The sequence below is a fragment of the Cnephaeus nilssonii genome (genome assembly GCF_951640355.1).
Source record: "Cnephaeus nilssonii genome assembly, chromosome: 20".
Lineage (NCBI taxonomy): Eukaryota > Metazoa > Chordata > Mammalia > Chiroptera > Vespertilionidae > Cnephaeus > Cnephaeus nilssonii.
In genome coordinates, this window is record NC_137091.1 from 46,538,292 (window position 1) to 46,559,940 (window position 21,649).

At 44.9% G+C, this 21,649-nt stretch overlaps 1 protein-coding gene across 3 annotated transcripts in view; it reads left to right on the forward strand.

Moving 5' to 3' along the window:
- LOC307116581 (uncharacterized protein) overlaps positions 1-21,649 on the forward strand; it is a 50,442-nt gene that overhangs the window by 19,656 nt on the left and 9,137 nt on the right. Inside the window, exon 3 of one of the 3 annotated variants that reach the window (XM_079800674.1) lies at positions 24-7,787. The exons of the other annotated variants lie outside the window; for them this stretch is intronic. Within the exon in view, the coding sequence (XP_079656800.1) occupies positions 24-1,771 (1,748 nt within the window). The 3' untranslated portion in view covers positions 1,772-7,787. Of the gene's footprint in view, positions 1-23; positions 7,788-21,649 lie in introns of those variants that run through there. 3 annotated transcript variants of the gene reach the window in all.

A 21,649-nucleotide genomic window follows, 5' to 3' on the forward strand; every position in this document is an offset into this window, starting at 1 on the left:
CACCAGCGTTTCCTTTTGTTCAGGTTGCTGCTGTGGAGCAGAGAATGTGGAGACACTGACTGAACAGAAGGTCTCTGTAAGAGTGTCACAGGCAAGGAATCCCAAGTTAGCCTTGTCTTCCCAGAAGAGCCACCCCTGTGAGAGTTGTGGACTAGTCTTGAGGAACATTTTCCACTTGATTGAGCTGCAGGAAACTCAGCAGATCCGTGTACTATTGAGGTGTGGGGCATGTGCAAAACGATTTTCTTTCAGTGCAACATTTCACCAGCACCAGGAGAAGCACTTTAGAGAGAAGCCTTCTATTAGAGGTGTGGACAGGATCTCACTTGCAAAGAGCTGCAATTTCAACGTGTCCCAGAAGCATTTAACCTGTGTGCAACTTGGGCAAGGCATCCTTACTGGGTCAGGACATCTCCCCCCAAAGGCTACTCAGACCAGGGACAGGCCAAATGAAATTTCAACATGTGTGGGGACCCTTCAGAGTACTAAAAATTATTACACTAGAAAAGAATATAAGAAAGCCGTTGGCTGCAACCGCGTGTTTGTTCAGGATAAGAATGTTCGTACTGGAAGAGTGGGTTTTGTGTGCCGTGAATGTGGAAAATATTTTACCAGAATTTCTAGTTTTTGTTATCATCAGAGATTTCACAGTAGAGAAAGGCCTTATAAGTGCAGTGAATGTGAGAAATCTTTTACCAGTAGCACTGGCCTCCATTATCATCAGAGATTTCACACTGGAGAAAGGCCTTATAAGTGCAGTGAATGTGGGAAATCTTTTACCAGTAGCACTGGACTCCGTTATCATCAGATATTTCACACAGGAGAAAGGCCTTATAAGTGCAATGAATGTGGGAAATCTTTTAACAGGATATATTACCTTCGTTGTCATCAGAGAATTCACACTGGAGAAAAGCCTTATAAGTGCCATGAATGTGAAAAATCTTTTACCACTGGCAATGGCCTCCGTTATCATCAGAGATTTCATACAGGAGAAAGGCCTTTTGAGTGCAATAAATGTAGGAAGTTTTTTATCGGGGTCACTGGCCTTCATTATCATCAGAGAGTTCATAATGGAGAAAGGCCTTATGAATGCAGTGAATGTGGAAAAACTTTTATGAGTAGCACTGGCCTCCGTTATCATCATTTATTTCACACAGGAGAAAGGCCTTATGTGTGCAGTGAATGTGGAAAATCTTTTACCAGGATCTACTACCTCCGTTATCACCAGAGAGTTCACACTGGAGAAAGGCCTTATGAGTGCCATGAATGTGGTAAATCTTTTACCAGTAGCAATGGCCTTCGTTATCATCAGAGATTTCACACAGGAGAAAGGCCTTATGAATGCAGTAAATGTGGAAAAGTTTTTACTGGGATCACTGGTCTTCATCATCATCAGAGAGTTCACACCGGAGAAAGGCCTTATGAATGCAGCGAATGTGGTAAAGCTTTTACCAGTGGCACTGGCCTCCGTTATCATCGGAGATTTCACACAGGAGAAAAGCCTTATGAGTGCAGTGAATGTGGGAAATCTTTTACCAGTAGCACTGGCCTCCGTTATCATCTGAGATTTCACACAGGAGAAAGGCCTTATGAGTGCAGTGAATGTGGGAAATCTTTTGCCAGGATCTATACCCTTCGTTGTCATCAGAGAATTCACACCGGGGAAAAGCCTTATGAATGCAGCGAATGTGGAAAATCTTTTGCCAGTAGAAATGGCCTCCGTTATCATCAGAAAGTTCACAGTGGAGAAAGGCTTTATGAGTCCAGTTAATATGAGAAATCTTTTACCCGGATCCATGGCTTTTGTGATCGTCAAGAGTTCAACTGGAGAAAGGCCTTATGAGTGCAGTGAATGTGTGAAATCATTTAGCCAAAATTCTAATCTTTCTCTGCACTAAAGAGTTCAATGGAAGGGAGGTCTTAGATGTGTAGGAAATGTACAGATTTTTAGTTCAGTCTTAACAATTTTATAGGAAAGCCTTATTTTTCTCATACAGTCACCATAGGGAGATTCACTATGAATTTTGCTAATGTGAAAAACGTGAGTCCAGGTTGCTTTTTGTAATTTAGCCAGATGTCTTGCCAGATGTATGTCACTGCATATTTCTGTTGCTGAAGCGATTTCACAAGTATCCACGGGTTCCATGAGTCGTCATCTTAGTGTATTCGGGGTGGTAACTTCTTTGATTTGAGAAAATTAGGAGCTGCCTGAGCTTTTAGGGGGGCTCATTCATCTTTTTTTTTTTTAAATCCTCACCTGAGGCTATTTTGCCATTGATTTTTTTGTTTGTTTTTTTTTTTAGAGAGAAAGGAAGAGGTTTAGAGAGCTAGAAACAACAATAAGACAGGAACATCATCAATTGGCTGCTTCCTGCACACCCCCCGCACTGGGGATTGAGGGCGCAACCCGGCATGTCTATTACTAGGAATCAAAAGGGGGACTTCTTGGTTCCTGGGTTGACACTCAACTGCTGAGCCATACCATCTGGGGCATTCCTTTCACTCTGACTAGTTGGCATATGAACCTGACTCAGTGTTGTCCCCAGACAACATCACCTGAGTTCAGCTAGCAAATACTGCCTTTCCCAAGAATGTGTTTTTTCCATTTAACAGTGATGAACTTTTTGAGTATCCAAGTCACCCATGAAAAAACTGCCAGGCTAATGTTCATTTGGTTAGTAAAATATTGAAGGCCACACCTAGTCAGTGTGGATCAGTGATTGAGCATCAACCTGTGAACCAGGAGGTCAGGGTTTGATTCCTGTCAGGGCACATGCCTGGGTTGCGGGCTCCGTCCCCATTGTGGGGTGTGCAGAAGCAGCCAATCGGTGATCCTCTCTCATCGATGTTTCTATCTCTTTTCCTCTCTGAAATCAATCAATAAATATATATACACACACATACATATATGTGTGTGTGTGTGTGTGTATGTATCTTTTTATTGATTTCAGAGAGGAAGGGAGAGACAGAAACATAAATGATGAGAGAGAATCACCTGCACGCCCCCCTACTTGGGATTGAGCCTGCAACTCAGGCATGTGCCCTTGACCGGAATCAAACCTGGGACCCTCAGTCTGCAGGCTGACGCTCTATCCACTGAGCCAAGTTGGCTAGGATTCAATAAAAATATTTTTAAAAAAATATTGAAGGCCTTTTTTCTAAGTCTTCTTTAATCTTGCGTGTTCTCTTTATTCTGTCAGCTAGTTTATAAGCATATTGGGCTCTACAAGCATACGAGGTGAACAGCTTTTATGGGGTATTTCTCATTTTCCCTATGAACAATATGGTGCAGAAATTAGCTCAGCAATTTTTGCCCACTTTGCATTGCTGCTCATATTTTCCTAGGAAAGACTGTGGACTCTCTAGTCCTCATGTGACATCTGGATTCTGTAAGTCTGGACAGCCAAAGATCACTCCCAAGAGGGGTCGGTGTGACTACTTCAAGTAAACCTGGAAGCAGCATTATTTTTTTCTTGTTTTTTCAGAGGCTGCCAATACTTTCGATGGGACTTTCTTGTCCAGGTCTTGTAAAGGGTTTTTTGCCCTAATATCTACAATTCTGTGGGTGATGGTCACTGGTTGGAGGACCATAGGGGTTAGGGGAGCCATGATTGCTACAGAACCACTGGCCAATACTGTGTTGGAAAAGAGTGCTGTCAACTAGATAGAATGTGCCTCTTGTAAACATGCATCCAGAAATGTTCTAAGGAAAAGACTGCAGGGTGGCATGTACACAGACCTGAGGATCTCCACGCATGTTTATCTTCTGTGGATGCAGCCATTGTCATTGAATATAATCAAATGTTTCTGTGTATTTCTGTAGCTTCTCAGACATTCATGTCAGAGCCATTGGTACCCTGGCAGAAAAGATATATAGTCCCAGGGATATGGTTTTGTGTTCCAGCCAGTATTTGCGTTGGTTTGGGTCAGAGTCCTTTATTGTTTGCTATATTTGCTGTTACTTAGGCAAGACTCTTTCACAGGGCATGAGAAAATAGAGTGAATATCAAGTTGGCAAACCTGTTTTTTCAGAAAATGTTGGACATACAATTTAACAACTCTTGCACCAATTTTAAGAAGGTTTAATTAGTAAATGCAATGTCAACTATAATATTTGATGAGTCTTTACATGCATGCAACTGAAACCATCACCATAGTCACAGTACCAACCATATCTGTCACTGTGAATTTACTTCATGTTCTTTATGAATCTCTTTGCCCTTCACAGCTTTCCAAGTAACCATTGATTTATACTCCATTTTAATAGATAACTTTACAATTTCTAAGTTTTATATGACGGGAATCAGCATTTTTCCCAGTATTTATGTTGCATAATTGTTTGGAGATTTATTAATGATATATTAGTAGCTTATCTTTTTTGCAGTGAAAAGTTTTTTTTATCTTGACATATTATTATTTTTTTTATCTTCGACATATTATTATTATTTTTACAGAAATGGAAATTTAATGCAGGGAATTTGTTACAAGGATAACAGGTGGAATGCCAAGCACAGACAGTGAAGATATCTGCAGGAGAAAGTCACTTGTACAACACTTGGAGTCACACTGAGGAGATGACTTTGGTACCCCAACACTAGGGGTCACAGGGAGGACATGGTGTTACCAGAGCCCAAGGGCTGAGGCCGCCTGTCAGGAAGGAAATCACAGGAGGACTGTTGGGTAGGAGCCAAAGGACACAAGCAATCCCTTGAAGTCATGAGCAAAGTGAGGAAATGCTCTTGCTCCCTCTTTTCCTTTTTTTTTTAAATTCAATTTTATTTCGATATATTAGTTAATTAAATATGGTTACTTCTGAATTTTTATTATTTGTAATAAAGCTGCTACACACATTTCTGAGAAAGGAATGGAGAGGGAGAAAGAGAAACATCCATTGGCTGCTTCCTGCATGCCCCCTACTTGTGCCTTGACAGGGAATCAAACCCGTGACCTGGTGCATGGGTCAACACACAAACACAGCCACACCGACTCACCTACAGTTGACACTTTTGCTTTTAACCACATTCTTTCAGAAGTCCAGTCTCTTGATACTATAATAAGCTGTTGCTTTATAGAATCCTCCCTTTTCCCTGGTCTCCTGTCATGGGGCTTCTTGCATTGGAACAGGTCTCAGGAGGACCAGGTGGCATCAGGGTGGGCAGGGTATTTTGGGAGTCCCAAAGCCAGTGCAGAAGTAAATAGGGGGGCAGTGATCAGATTCCCCATGCCCTGGGTCAGGCATTTTGCATTTGAATCCCAGATTCCCGAGGATCATTGGGACAAACAAGGGAATGTCGTCTTCTCTGTGGGCTTCAGTTTTCTCCGCTGTAAAGTGGGGGTAAGGTCTGTGCCCTCCTCGTGAGCTGTTAGAGGCGGTTAGCTGCGAGGGTGCCCATTCACATCATGACCTCCGCCTGCAGCCTGCCTGGGCTCTGGCAACTTCAGCCTCTTGCTGCAAAGACAAATACATTTCAGGCTGGGCATCACTCACTCCTGCAGTACTGACGAGCGCCTTTACTTTGGGGTGTGTTTGAGAAAGAAATGGAGCTCATGAGAACCTGCTGACCCAGCAGCAGAGAGGCAGGTGCTGTAGGCCCTGAGGTCCTCTCCAGGTGACTCGCTAGCGCTCCCTGACTCAGTTTACTAAATTTGACATGAAGGTGATGATAGCACTTACCTTGGCCTTTGAGAGTCGGATTTATTATTTTTCTTAAATTTTTTTTCTGGTTGGGTTACATGTCTAAGGATTCTTTGCTCAACATGAGGTCATGAGAAATATCTTCAATGTTTGTTTTCTGCAAAATTGTGTGTGTAACTATAGGTATGACTTTTTTAGAGCAATTTTAGATTTACCAGCAACATTGAGTACAAAGTATTTAGAGATTCCCTAGGCCACCAATCATTTTTTTCTTTCAATGTTTCTGTCTCTCCCTCTCCATTTCTCTCTCAGGCATGTTTGCAGCAGCTTTATGGTAAATAATCCAAAATTAGAAATAAAAGTGACAAAGTGAGTACTTGATATCAGGATTCGAGGGTTAGCTTTTGGAGCATTTTCTCTCTTGATTCTCACAACAACCTTGTAAGTGGAAACTAAATCGAGTTGCTGGGAAATCCAGCGTTAGAGAAATAATGTAGGTTCTCCAAAGTTGATTCCACAGCCGAGTGTCAGAAATAGAGGCTGGATTCCAATCTGGGATCCTGGCTCCAGAACCAGGGACAAGTTCTCTACCACGGGGGCAGGTGCACTGTTAGGACGAGGCAGGCTCAACTGAAGCTGCTGTTGCCATTGTTGCAATTACTATTATTCTCCCAAAATGTCAGCGCACCTCAGTCTTTCAATGGAGCAACATCATCTCTCAGCTCCAGTGGTTTCTGCAGCGGAACCTTCTTTCAAAGTGAGCTGCAGTTTGCCTCCCCTTTGATCGCAGCACAGAGTTTGACCCACAGGAGACCTCGATAATTTGGGTTTAGTCTGGACTTTCACCCACTTTGGGTGTCAGGCTCTGATCCCATCCACTGCGATGGATTTCATGCCTTTAATTCTTCAAGTGATGCTTGTAGCTGGCACTGACACCTTACAAATGAGGGGACACCTGGACGTGAATTCTGGGACATAATATTCTAAAGTGATAAGGAGACCTACAGGTTCCTGGTCTCATTGGCAAGTGCTCACCTCTTCCAAGCTAAGGACCCACTGCCCATGTGATTCTGTCCTCTGTGTCTGCACTTCTCTTTGAGACAATGGTGCTCACCATGTTTTCCCTGCAGCACGGACCATGTTCTGGACCCACATCCTTCCCAGTCTCCTGTGTCTGCATAGGATAATTTCTTCATGTGCTTATAGATGGTCATTTGTTTTCTTTAATGTGTATTCAAGTTTATCCTCATTTTCTAAATAGGTTGTTTGTTTTCTTAAATTATTTTTGGAGTTATTTATATATTCTGTATAGAACTCTTGTATCAGATTATGCCTTGCCAAATATATTCTCTTTACATGTAGCTGAGTTGTTGTTGTTTTTTTTTTGTTGTTTATGATATCTTTTGATGCGCAAAGTTTAATACAAGTCTAATTTATCATTTTACTTTAATTCTTTCCTAGTTTGGTTACAAGTCTAAGAATTCTTTGCCTAACCCAAGGTTACAAAAAATGTCTCCAATGATTGTTTTCTGCTAAATTGTGTGTAACTAGAGATTTGACTGTATTTTAGAGCAATTTTAGATTTACAGCAACATTGAGTGCAAAGTATTTAGAGATCCCCTAAGCCACCTGTTTGTCCTTTTCATGCAAAACTCCCCCATGTCCACCTCCTGCACCAGAATGGTGCATTTGTTACAATGAGTTAACATATTTGAGCATTAGCACCCAAAGTGTGTAATTGGATTATTACTGTGTTCACTATTAGTGTTGTACATTCTGTGGGTTTTGACAAACGTTTAATGACATAGCCACCATTTAGAATCACACAGACTAGTTTGGCTGCTCTAAAAAGCCTCTTGGTTCTGATACATCTGTCCCTTCCCCACAACTCCTGGCAACCAGTGATTATTATTTTTCAACGTATTTTTATTGATTTCAGAAAGGAAGGGAGAGGAAACATAGAGTCATTGATCATCTGCCTCCTGCACGCCCCACTCTTTGGGTCAAGCACGCAAACTGGGCATGTGCCCCAACTAGGAATCAAACCTTGACCTCCAGGTTCATAGGTCAACGCTCAACCCCTGAGCCATGCCAGTCACGCATACTGTATTCTTAGTTTTGCTTTTCTAGAATGTCATATAGTTGGAATCATGCATCTGTAGCCTTTTGATATTGGTTTTTTTTTCAATAATATGCATTTGTGCCGAAACCGGTTTGGCTGAGTGGATAGAGCGTCGGCCTGCGGACTCAAGGGTCCCAGGTTCGATTCCGGTCAAGGGCATGTACCTTGGTTGCGGGCACATCCCCAGTAGGGGGTGTGCAAGAGGCAGCTGATCGATGTTTCTCTCTCATCGATGTTTCTAACTATCCCTCTCTCTTCCTCTCTGTAAAAAATCAATAAAATATATTTTAAAAAAAATAAATAATATGCATTTGTGATTTCTCCTTTACATTGCTTGATAGGTCATTTCTTTTGAGTGCTGAATAATCCATTGTCTGTGGCTGCTATAAACACCTATAATCAGATTTCTGAATGCACTTACATTTTCAACTCATTTTGGTAAATACCAAAGAATGTGATTGTTGGATTTTATACAAGTATGTTTTGTTTTGTAAGAAACTGCCAAACTGACATATGTCAAACTACGGACATTGCCCTAGAGGGCAAAAGCCTCCGGGGCACAAAATTAAAACAATTTTTGGGCGCTGGCCAGTTTGCTCAGCTCATAGAAACAGTAGAATGGGGGTTACCAGGGGCTGAGAGTGGGGGAAATGGCAAGAAGTTGGTCAGAGGATACCAACTTCCCCTTAGTCCTGAGGATTTAATGAACAACATAGTAATTATAAATAACTAGAGGCCCGGTGCACGAAATTCGTGCACGGAAGGGGGTTGTCCCTCAGCCCAGCCTGTACCCTCTCCAATATGGGACCCCTCTCACAATCCAGGACTGCTGGCTCCCAACTGCTTGCCTGCCTGCCTTCCTGATTGCCCCTAACCGCTTCTGCCTGCCAGCCTGATCACCCCCTAACCACTCCGCTGCCAGCCTGTTTGCCCCCAACTTCCCTCCTCTGCCGGCCTGGTCACCCCTAACTGCCCTCTCCTGCAGGGTTGATTACCTCCAACTGCCCTCCCTTGCAGGCTTGGTCCTTCTCAACTGCCCTCCCTTGCAGGCCGGGTGCCTCCCAACTGCCCTCTCCTGCTGGCCATCTTGTGGTGGCCATCTTGTGTCCACATGGGGGCAGGATCTTTGACCACATGGGGGCAGCTATATTGTGTGTTGCAGTGATGATCAATCTGCATATTACTCTTTTATTAGATAGGATAGAGGCCTGGTACAGGGGTGGGGGCCAGCTGGTTTGCCCTGAAGGGTGTCCCTGATCAGGGTGGGGTTCCCTTGGGGCGTGGGGCGGCCTGAGCGAGGGGCCTGTGGTGGTTTGCAGGCCGACCACGCCCCCTGGCAACCCAAGCAGAGGCCCTGGTATCTGGAATTTATTTTCCTTTTACAATTGAAACTTTGTAGCCTAGAGCGGAGCCAAGCCTGGGGCTCCCTCCGAGGCCGCCAGCCATTTGTGTTGGGGTTATAATTGAAACTTTGTTGCCTTAAGCGGGTGGGCCCGGCCAGGGTGTGTGGAAAGCTTTGCTTCCCCTGTTGCTGGCGGCAACCCTGGCCTGCTCTCTCAAGCTCCATTCTGCCGCCATTTGTTTGAATTTGTTTACCTTTTTTTTGTTTGTTTGTTTTGTTTACCGTCTATAATTGAAACTTTGTAGCTTGAGTGGAGGCTTAGGCCTGGCAAGGGCAGGCGGAAAGCTTGGCTTCCTCTGTTACCTAGGAAACCTTGCTCTCTGTGGCTGTAGCCATCTTGGTTTGGGTTAATTTGCATACTCGCTCTGATTGGATGGTGGGTGTGGCTTGTGGGCATGGCTTGTGGGTGTGTTGGAGGTATGCTCAATTTGCATATTTATCTATTATTAGATAGGATAATATGTTATGTATTTGAAAGTTGTTAAAAGAATAGATATGAAATGTGCCTGCCACCAAAAAATGGTAATTAGGTGATGGCAGTGTAGCTAACATTACAGTGGCAATCATATTGCAATGTATAAGTGTATTAAAGCAACACATTGTACACCTTAAACTTACACAATGAAAAAGCGAAAGAATAAGAACAAAAAAATATTTTAAAAAATTTAAAAAATATCTTACAGAATGTAATGTGTTAATTATATTCAGTTAATAAAAGTAAATTAAAAAAGGAATGAGGTGCTGCCCTACCCAGTGTGTGCAGTGATCAGAGCATCAGCTGAGACCCTGTGTCATGGGTTCTATTTTCAGTCAAGGGCATGTACTTAGGTTGAGGGTTCGATGCCCGGCCCCAGTTGGGGCATGGATGGTAAGCAACAAATCGATGTGTTTCTCTCGGGTTGATGTCTCTCTTCCCCCTTCCACTTTGTCTGAAACAGTGGAAAAAATATCCTCAGGTGAGAATTAAGAAACACACAAATCTATATTATTAAATATGTTTTTATTTATTGGGAGAGGGAAAGAGAAAAGCATCACTCAGCTCCCTCCTGCATGTGCCCTGACTAGGAATCCAACTGGTGACCTTTTGGAGTATGGGACAAGGCCCAACCAACTGAACCACACCAGCGAGGGCATTTGTTTGTAAGATTTTTAGTCCTCACCTGAGGATATGTGTTTTTTTTAATTGATTTTCTTAGAGAGAGAAAAATTGATGTGAGAGAGAACGTTGAATCCCATAGGCACCCTGTCCAGGGTTAGAGCCCACAACTTGGGTGTGTGTCCTAACTGGGGATTGAACCTGTGACCTTTCAGTGTACTGGATGGTGCTCCGACCAACCTAGTCACACCTGCCAGGGCTGAATCTCCAGGTTTTTTGTTTGTTTTCTTTCACAAATCCTTTTTATTGAATCTTCATAATTCTGTCAAGTAGATAATTCCATTGGAGGTGGTCCTAGAGCTTTACTCCACTCTCATATACAGCAGAACCTGATGTCCTATTCATTTCTTTTTGCTTCTATTTCAACCCATAGTAAAATCTCACCCTTTTTCTTTTTTTTTGGAAAATATATTTTTATTGACTTAAGAGAGGAAGAAATGGGGAGAGAGAGAGAGAGAGAGAGAGAGAGAGAGAGAGAGAGAGAGAGAGAAACATCAATGAGGAGAAAGAATTGTTGATCAGCTGCCTCCTTCATGCCCCCTACTGGGAATCAAGCCCACAACCCGGACATGTGCCCTTGGCTGGAATCAAACCTGGGACCTTTCCATCTGCAGGCAAAGGTTCTATCCATTGAGCCAAACCAGCTAGGGCAAATCTCACTTTTAATTGAATTTTTATAGCCCTAGTAATTACGTTGGCAAAGATAAAATTTTATATTGAATTGGATAGTTCTAGTAGGCTTCATATATATAGAGTTTAGAAATTCAAATTCAATTCAGATAACACTATTCTGCTTTTATTCCTTAACTAGAGGCCCGGTGCATGAAATTCATGTGTGTGTGTGTGTATGTGTGTGTGTGTGTGTCCCTCAGCCCGGCCTGAGCCCTCTCGAAATCCAGTACCCCCTCCCCCCCCCGACACACACACACACCTGAGTAGGATCCCTAGGCCTGGCCAACAATCAGGGCCTATCTGGGCTTTCCTTCCCCTGCTGCCAGCAGCTGGCCCTGCCCTTGCCACTGCTTGGGCGGCACTGCCCCCCCTCCCCTGCCACTGTGCAGCACTGCCCTCCCTCCCCTGCCACTGGTCGCCTCCCACTGTGGGTGACAGGCGTGGGATGCGATTGCTAGGCTGGTCTGGGCCTCCCTCTGTGGTGCGAACACTGGCCGGGCCCACACACCCACCACAGTGTCACTGGTGGGTGGCCTGGGCCTCCCTCTTTGGGGCGATTGTGGAGTTCCACACCCTCAATTGATTGCCCCGCTGACCTGTGGCCTGGGCCTCCCTCTTTGAAGTGGTAGATCGTGGAACCCCCCCCATCGACCCCCTGCAGGCCTGGTTGCTCCCAACTGCCCTCACGTGCCAGCCTGGTTGCCCCCAACTGCCCTCCCCTGCCAGCCCGATTGCCCCCAACTGCCCTCCCCTACTGGCCTGTTCGCCCCCAATTGCCCTCCCCTGCCCACCATCTTGTGGTGGCCATCTTGTGACCATGCGAGGGCGGCCATCTTGTGGTGGCCATCTTATGATGTCACGTGGGGGCGTAACGCCACCTAGGCTTTTATTATATAGGGTAATTACCACAATATATCCCCCTTTTGTTATTCTTTACTTAAAGATTCCCATATGCCTTTTGAAAAAATTAATTATAAATCTTTATTGTTGAAAGTGCTGACACGCGTGTCATAGGTTCCCCATCACTCTCCTAGGAGATGTATTGGTAAACATATTGCTACAAGAGAAGTCTGAGATTTTGCTGCCAATTGTTTATTTAGGATTTTTATGGTTTTATACCTTACATTTAAGTCTTTTATCCATATTGAGTTTATTTTTGTGTATGGTGTAAGTTGGTGGTCTAATTTCATTTTTTTATGTATCTGTCCAATTTTCCTAACAACATTTATTGAAAAACTGTCTTGACTCCATTGTATGCTCTTGCCTCCTTTGTCAAATAGTTTTTTTAAATTTCTTTATTGATTAAGGTATCACATATTTGTCCTCATTCCCCCATTCCCATCCCACACCCCTCCCCACGCATGCCCCCACCCCCCTGTTGTCCTTAACCACTGGTTAGGCTCATATGCATGCACACAAGTCCTTTGGTTGATCTCTCTCCTATATCCCCACCCTCCCCTATCCTTTGTCAAATAGTAATTGAGCATAATGGCTTGGGTCAATTTCTGGGTTCTCTGTTCCATTGGTCTACTGGCCAATACCAGGCAATTTTGAGAACAGTGGCTTTGTAATATAGCTTGGTATCTGGTATTGTGATCCCTCTATCTTTGTTCTTCTTTCTCAGGATTGCTGCAGCTATTCGGGGTCTTTTTTTTTATTCCATATGAATTTTTGGAGAGTTCTTTCTAGGTCTGTGAAGGATGCTGTTGGTATCTTAATCTTAATGGGGATTACATTGAATCTATAGATTGCTTTGGGTAGTATGGACATTTTAATGATGTTGATTCTACCAATCCATGAACACTGTATATTCTTCCATTTGTTTATGTCTTCCTCTATCCCTTTTTTCTACGTCCGGTAGTTTTCCGAATAGAGGTCTCTTACCTCTATGTCTTAGATCCAACTGCTCTGCCCCCCAGGTTTTTGTGGGGGTGGGCCTCTGTGGTCGGTGATTTGTGGGACCCAGTGGTGCAGTCTCTCAGATCTCCTGAACTGCGTGTTCTAATGGAGACCCCCTACTTGCGTTATTGGATTCTCCTGATGTAGTTAGGTCTTGAACGTTAGTTTCTTGTTCGTGGATGAAGTCTCACAGGTTGCCTGACAATGTGACTCACGCCTGGCCCCGTTGTGGATGTGCTCGTGGTTCCGGCTCTTGTGGCAAGGGTTGCCTGAGGTCTCACTGGTGTGCAGCTCACTGTGGGGTCCCAGAGTTCACGGCCTGGGTGATTGGGGTCCTGGGGCCCGCGACTGGCGTAGTGCGACTCTGGCCAGTGTGGCATGACTCTTTCTGGGGTGACATCACTCTGTGCATCACTGCAGGGGTTCCGGAACCCGTAGCCAGGGAGACAGGTGTCCCAGCGTCTACTGGTGAGGCAGCGGGACTCTGGCTTGGGTGGTTTCACTCGGAGAATCACAACGGGGTCCAGGAGCCAGCCGCCGGGGATGCGGGAGTCCTGGGAATCGGTGGTTGAAGCAGCGCGACCTTGGTCAGGTAGGCATGCACTCAGCAACTCACTGAGGGGCCCAGGAGCTGGGGAGGTGGGAGTCCTGGGGTCTGTGGGTCTGCAGGTGAGGCAGCACGACTTTGGCCAGACTGGCTGCCAGGTGTCCAACGCCAGTCTGGTTGGTGGTGAGGCTGGGCTCCTAGTTGCAACGCTTCCCCCTTCAAGATGGCGTGGTTTCTGAGCCAGAGCTGCACAGCCCGGGAGTGCCAGTGGCGGTAGCGGGTCCTCCTTGTCTAGGAGAGCGTGGTCTGCCAGCCCCTGAGACTCCCAATGAGATCTAGTAACTGTCACACACACACACACACACACACACACACACACACACACACACACACACTCCCCTTTTCCTCCCTTACTCACACTCCCTCACTCCGGTCCTGCTGGCCTTCATCTTTATCTCTGAATCTCCAGTTTTATCATTTATGTTTTGTTTTTACATATAGTTTTAATAAATTTTATCACCCATGTAGGTTCTTGTAACGAATACCACAGTAGAAATTAAACATTTTTAGTTATGCCTGGCCAGTGTTGCTCAGTGGCTGAGCTTCAACCTATGAACCAAACAGGAGGTCATAGTTAGATTCCCAGTCTGGGCACATGCCTGGGTTGTGGGTTTGATCCCCAGTAGGGGGGCGTGCAGGAGGCAGTCAATCAATGATTCTCATCATTGATGTTTTTGCCTTCCCTCTCCCTTCTTGTCTGAAATCAATAAAAATATGTATTTTTTAGTTTTTTTGTGTTTTTTTTTTTATCACAAAGTGCTACCCCTTCGCAGTCACATTTTCCTGAACCCTAGCACTTGGCATCACAGTTGTCTTTGTATCTATAATTTTGTCACGTATAGAATATTAGAAACATGGAGTCATTTAGCATGCACCCTTTTAAGATGGGCTATTTAACCTTGTGAAATATTGAAAATTCATACACTGGCCTGCCTCTGGTTCCTGGTACAGAGCTCCTGAGTCCCTTGTAAATAACTGAGTGATGACAGAACTAGGAGCATGTTTTATTCTATCCAGATGACTCTGGTTGGAAATTTCAGCTCCACCTCACATATCCAAAGAGAGTCGAAGGGCTGGAAATACAGTTAATGGTGAATCATACTTGAGAAAGACCCCACAGAAATCCCAATAGGAGGGGGTTTGGAGAGCCCCCAGGGTGGTGAACACATTCAAGTATGGGCAGGGAGACCCACCCTAACTTCCTGGGGGTAGAAGCTGCCGGGCTTGAAAATCACCCAGACCTCGGAGTATGCCTCGCTTCATCTGGTTGTACATCTGTAAACTTTATGATAGCCTTTTAAAGAAGAAAAAAAAATTATATATTTTGTAGTTGATTTAGAGAAGAAGGGAGAGGGAGAAAGAGAAACATCAGGATGAGAGAGAATTATTGACTGGCAGCCTCCTGCATGCCCCCTACTGGGGATCGAGCCCGCAACCTGGACATGTGCTCTTGACTGGAATAGAACCCAGGACCCTTCGGTCTGCAGGCCAACGCTGAGCCAAAGCAGCTAGGGCTATGATAGCCTTTAGTAACATGGTAAACGCAAGTATGTGTTTCCTTAAGCACTGTGATGTGAACCAGCATCTGATCTGAACCGGAAGAGGCACTATGGGAACCTCCGTTTGAAACCAACCGGAGGTCACAGAAGTCGGAAGTTGGAAGAAGCCGGGAACCCTGCAACATTTGATTAGCATCTGAAGTGGGATGGGAATCGTTTTTCTTACTGAGCTCTTAACCTGTGGGATCTGACACAATTGTATCTGAACTGAACTAAACTTTAGGACACACAGCTCGTGTGCAGAATTTTTGGTGTGGGGCTCTCCACAACTCCATAAACACATTTTTTTTCAATAAATTTTTAATTGATTTTTACAGAGAGGAAGGGAGAGGGATAGAGAGTTAGAATCATCGATGAGAGAGAAACATGAATCAGCTGCCTCCTGCACACCCCCTACTGGGGATGTGCCCGCAACCAAGGTACATGCCCTTGACCGGAATCGAACCTGGGACCTTTCAGTCCGCAGACTGACGCTCTATCCACTGAGCCAAACCATTTAGGGCTCATAAACACATTTTTGATGACCCGGCATGTGAGTGTGGCAGTAGTGAGAGTAAAGGAGAAACAGGAGGAAGACTGAACTACAGGTTTTTCCAAAACAGACTTCAAAGGAATTCAACCTAAGACCAGCCCCAAGCTCTCTGGGGTTTTCTCTGCCAGGTGGATGTCCGACCTCATTGGAAACTGGCTGCACCCTAGATGTCCCTGTCTAAGAACTCAAGTGCAATGTCAGCTTTCTGTCTTGCCCAAACTGATGGATACAATGTATGTCATGCCAATTTGACCTCAGAATAGGTTCCAGCCTCTAAAAACTTAAGTAGTGCCGAAACTGGTTTGGCTCAGTGGATAGAGCGTCGGCCTGCGGACTGAAAGGTCCCGGGTTCGATTCCCGTCAAGGGCACGTACCTTGGCTGCGGGCACATCCCCAGTGGGAGGTGTGCAGGAGGTAGCTGATCGATGTTTCTCTCTCATCGATGTTTCTAACTCTATCTCTCTCCCTTCCTCTCTGTAAAAAATCAATAAAATATATATTTAAAAATATATATATTTAAAAAAAGAACTGCCTATTATCAAGGAAAGATGAACAAACTTATTGCCCAAACAATGGAGTCCCACCCCCAGCCCCCCATTGCCTTCTTCCCCTTTCCTGTAACCCTCATTTCCCATGTAATCTTTGTCCTACCCTTTATAAGCAGCTGGCTTATGGGGGGCTGCAGAGCAGATTTTTGTGGATGAGCTGCTGCTCTCCCATGCTGCCGGCAATATTGGAATAAACGCTCATATATGACTCGAATTGAGCAGGCTGTCACTGCTGAATTGGCTCAAGTAGTGACAGCCTGGACCCATTGGTTGTCTGGTTTCAGTACTTCTCAAAATAATTGAGGACATAAATGGGAAAAAGGCCGAGAAATGATCACGAAGAGAGAAAATCAGGGAAACATGATGTCTCAATGCAATATAATGAGTTAACGTAAAAACCATTCAAACCTGTAAAGAATTCTGTGAGTTTTTTTGAGCCAATCTGTTGACAGTTGCCGGGAAGCAGAATGTCAAGGGACTGAGATAATGCTCCAGAGAATGGGGAGTTCATACCTGGTTTTTATAAATTACCATCAAAAGGAAAATATGTAAGTGGGTTACATGAAATTCATTGGTGATAGATTAGGGAGGTGGGAGAAAGCAAAGCAGGGAAACCTCTGGGATAGGATAAAAAGTGAAATGATGGGCATATGCTTCTTTTATACAGATGAATGCAGGGTAGTTAACACAGATAACAGTTGACGATTAACATGATAACAATAACAATGAGGGAGTGCCCTGGTGCCCTTTGTTGTGCCCTGAGGGGTCTGGAAAAAGGGAAGTTACAAGTTACCCAGACATTTCACAGGTATGTTATTTTAGATCCAAAAAGACAATAAGCCCAGTAAAGATCAAGTTGATCTTTTTTTTTTTAAGATAAGATTTCCTTTTTGAAATATATATTTCATTACTGATTTCAGAGAGGAAGGGAGAGGGAGAGAGAGAGACAAAAGCATCAATGATGATGAGAGAATCATTGATCTGCTCCCTTCTGCATGCCCCCTACTGGGGATGAGCCCGAAACCCTGGCATGTACCCTTGGCCAGAATCGAACCCGAGACCCTTCAGTATACAGGTTGACGCTCTATCCACTGAGCCAAACCGGCCAGGGCCGAAGTTGATCTTTGTCAGGGAAAATACTAGTCTAGAACATGACTACACACTATAACCTGCTTGTAGTTAAATATTTAATTTTCAGACGATCCTTTGTGATTATTTTAGGTCTTTGAGTTTGCAAAACCGCTATGCAGGCCTTCCCTGAACTAGTCAGGTTAGCATATGGCCCCTTTAATCCACAATGTTTATATCCTGGGACGGAAAAAGGATGATAGTGGAAAAACTTGTGAAATGTGAGGAAAATCTGTAATTTGGTTGAATATTATACCAATGTTAACTTCTCCATTTGTCAAATGTACTATGGTTACATAACTCCCAGCCAGGTTAGAATGTGATTTCTTTAATCAGACCAAAACAATCATGGTTCACAGAGCATGATTAGTATTTCTTATTTTATTTCTTATAAAAAATAGCTAGTCCCCACTATTCTATTTCTGCCCCAACACAAACTCTTTGTAGTATTACCTGTGATATTTGTGTAATTATTAAATTTTCCCAAAATAAAATTTTATTAACAATAGGCCTAATCTATGACAATTATATTTAAACTAGTAGCCCTGCACACAAATTCGTGTGCCAGTAGCTCTCTGTGTGGCCTGGAGGCCCATCCGCGGCCGGGTGCGGAATGCTTGCCTCATCACTGGGGCAACGACGCAAGCGTTCCCCCTCCTCCATGCCCGCTGCCCAGAGGCCTTCCATGGCTGGGGTGGAATGCTTGCCTCGTCGCTGTGGCGATAAAGGAAGCATTCCGCCAGGCCGCTCACGCAGCCTGCTCTCAGTGGCTGTCCATCCCCTCCCCACCCCCCGGGAATGTTGGACTCTGGTGGGGCTGATTGAACTGGGCACCGCCATCTTGTGGCTATTTGCACTGCCATCATTGTGATGGAGTGACAGTTAATTTGCATATTACCCTTTTATTAGATAGGTTGAATATAGTCTAATTTTATTAGATAGCAGATATAATCTAATTTTATTTTAATTAGTCATAAACATATAAATATGTATATCTATATAATTAATGTTAAGTGACTATAAGAATATCATGGGTGCACTAGCAGGATGTTAAGCAAACTTAAATAAAATATATGCATTAAAGTGGAATATACTTAAAAATTAAAATTCAATTATATTCTGTTTATATTATGATCAATTCATTATGTAAATTCTTACTTTCTTTTTTAAAAAAATATATGATTGATTTCAGAGAGGAAGGGAGAGAGAGAGAGAGAACATCAATGATGAGAGAGAATCATCTACCTTCTGCCTCCTGCAAGCTCCTTACTGGGGATCAAGCCCGAAACCTGGGCATGTGCCCTTGAAGGGGAATCGAACCCAGGCAGGACCCTTCAGTCTGCAGGCCGATGCTCTGTCCACTGAGTCAAGCCAGCTAGGGCTTTCATGTGATTTTAAGGTTTTTGAGCTATATATACATAGGTCACCTTTCATGATGAATATGTCTTTCATTTACTCTAAGTATAATTTGTGAATATTTGTGTAATCTTATCACATTGAGAATACCTCATATCAACTCAGCTGACATCTTTAATATGTTTATAAGGAAAAATTATCTTTCACTATGATAATTACAGTGGCATCTTCACATTAAGAAAAAACCCCAGCCGAAACCGGTTTGGCTCAGTGGATAGAGCGTCGGCCTGCGGACTGAAAGGCCTCAGGTTCGATTCCGGTCAAGGGCATGTACCTTGGTTGCGGGCACATCCCCAGTAGGGGTTGTGCAAGAGGCAGCTGATCGATGTTTCTCTCTCATCGATGTTTCTAACTCTCTATCCCTCTCTTCCTCTGTGAAAAATCAATAAAATATATTAAAAAAAAAAAAAAAGAAAAAACCCCAATAACTTTGTGAGAATTCATTTCTCCCACTATTTCAAAAGTTAATTGATGTTCAAGTAAACATTAAACAGTAGTTTTATTCAAAGTTTATATTGTACATGCTCTTTTTTATTTCAAAGGTAGGTCCTACATTCTTTTTTCCCCTTTGTTGCTTTAGAGAGAATAGAAGAGTGAGAGACACAGAGAGAGAAACATTGAAATGAGATAGATTGGTAGGCTCCGGCACTCACCAAGACCACATCCTGACAGAGCCGGCAACGTAGGTGAAGAACTGGCGGAAATCGAGCCCAGGACCCTTCAGTCTGCAGGTCCACGCTCTAAACACTGAGTTAAAGTGAATAGGGCTGTCCTACATTTTTTTTTTTATTATTGATTTCAGAGAGGGAGAGATATAAACATCAACGAGAGAGAATCATTGATCAGCTGCCTCCTACACACCCTCCACTGGTGGGATGGACCCCACAACTCAGGCATGTGCCCCTGACGGGAAATGAACCTGGGACCCTTCAGTCTGCAGGCTGACGCACTATCCCCTGAGCCAAACCGGCTAGGGCTGCCCTACATTCTTGTGTTATATTTGTCACGTACGTTTACGATGGTGTAAGAAGGTGATTTGTGTGATAAAACTTCCCAGACTCTGTAATGCAGGCATATGTCTTTATCATGACGCGCTGTATCGGGCTCACAGATAGTGTGTTTTCACAAACAAGGACTCCAGTCCCTTCACCAGGAAAAAATGAACTACTTCTTAAATCCAGAAGACGGTCATCTCCCAGTCTCCCTACCAGCCCGTGTGCACATTTTCCCTTGGCGTGATGTGGAAAAACCCTCCATCACCATCTGGGACTCTGGAACCCACATTACCCAGAAGGCCTTGTGAGGAATACCACCAGCTTAGCCAATGAAGGGTCAGAAAAGGCGTTTCCCTTGCGTCACAATTCGCAGGGGCGGGACTTCCGGTGCTCTCTGGACGGCTATTGGTCTTCACCCAGAATCTACTCCGGTACTTGGTTGGGGGCTCCAGGCGGGCGTTACCAATACTGGGAGGGAGGAGGACCGAGTCCTCGTCCTCGGAGCACGCACGTGGGAGTGACGCCATCCGGGTTACCCATGTTCATGACGGAACAGGGACCCCTTATCCCCCCTTCCACTGCCCCTACTTCTTATCCGCTTCTTCGGTCTCTGCTGCCTGGGTCCTGGCACAGCGCTTAACGGCAATGGCCCTGCTCAATTGTTCAGCTGAGGTGAGTTCGCCTCTCCCCCCTCCCCCCCCCCTACACACCTGCCCTCCCCGCCTCCTTACTCTGAGCCCCACAGCCTGGGTGCGGGCGCCTGTCACGTCCTGCAGCCCAGGCCCGCGTGGAGGACCCCGAGGAAGGTGGAGGGGAGAGGAGTGTGGTGAGATCTGAGGACACAGGAAGTGCAGGGCAGAGAGGACAGGGGTGACTTGTATCTGAAATTCCCCTGCGGATGTGGGTGGTGAGTATTGAATCCAAGGTCAGAGACGGGGAGGGAGGATTTCAGAGCCGCATGCCCTGCTCTCCCCAGGCTGTGGGGTCCACCAGGAATCGGGTTGTGCCAGATCCTTCTGAAACCTCTCAAGCACTCTCTGGATGCCATAGGCCAAGGTCATGGGTGAGTCCAGAGAGGTCCTGTGCTGTGGAGCAGGCAGGTGTCAGCTTGAGGCAGTGAACCTGGGGTCTGAAGATGGGGAGGAGGTAGACATTACACTTTGGTGTGCACATCTGGAGGAAGTGTGAGCTGATGGTCCCGGAGACCTGGTATCGGGACTTTTTAAAAAATATATTTTTATTGATTTGAGAGAGGGAGAGGGAGGAGATAGAAACACCAATGATGAGAGAGAATCATTCATCCGCTGCCTCCTGCACGCCCCCACGGCGCCTGCTACCCGGGCTTGTGCCCTCCATAAGAATCGAACCCTGGATCCTTCTGTCTACAGGCCAGCGCTCTATCCACGGAGCCAAACCAGCTAAGGCTGGTGTGGGGATAATGGGTGAAGCATAAGCCCAGGTTTGGCCTTGTCTTCCTGGCAGTGATATTGCTTGGCAGGAACGCTGGGGCCCTGCAGCATGGACCAGAGCTTAATAAGTGCTTCTCAGCCTTCCTAATGCCACGACCCTTTAATACAGTTCCTCATGTTGTGGTGACCCCCAACCATAAAGTTACTTTCGTTGCTACTTCATAACTGTAATTTTGCTACTGTTATGAATCGTAATGTAAATATCTGTTGTTTTCCGATGGTCTTAGGCGACCCCTGTGAAAGGCTCCTTCGACCCCCAAAGGGGTCGCGACCCACAGGATGAGAACCGCTTAGATGGTGTTTCATTTGTTTTAGTCTGGACTGTTGATTTTCCCTTTTTACCTGATGTTTGGTGTCACAACGCAATCCATCTGTTGTGCTGAGGGCAATCACAGCGACTAATGGGACTGTGATGAGAGAGCAGCCTGCACAGGCATTAGGGCCTGGTGTCCACACTAACCGGGTGCCCTGGAGGAGGTTGAGGGGGGGAAGGTGTGTAAGGAGCAGGA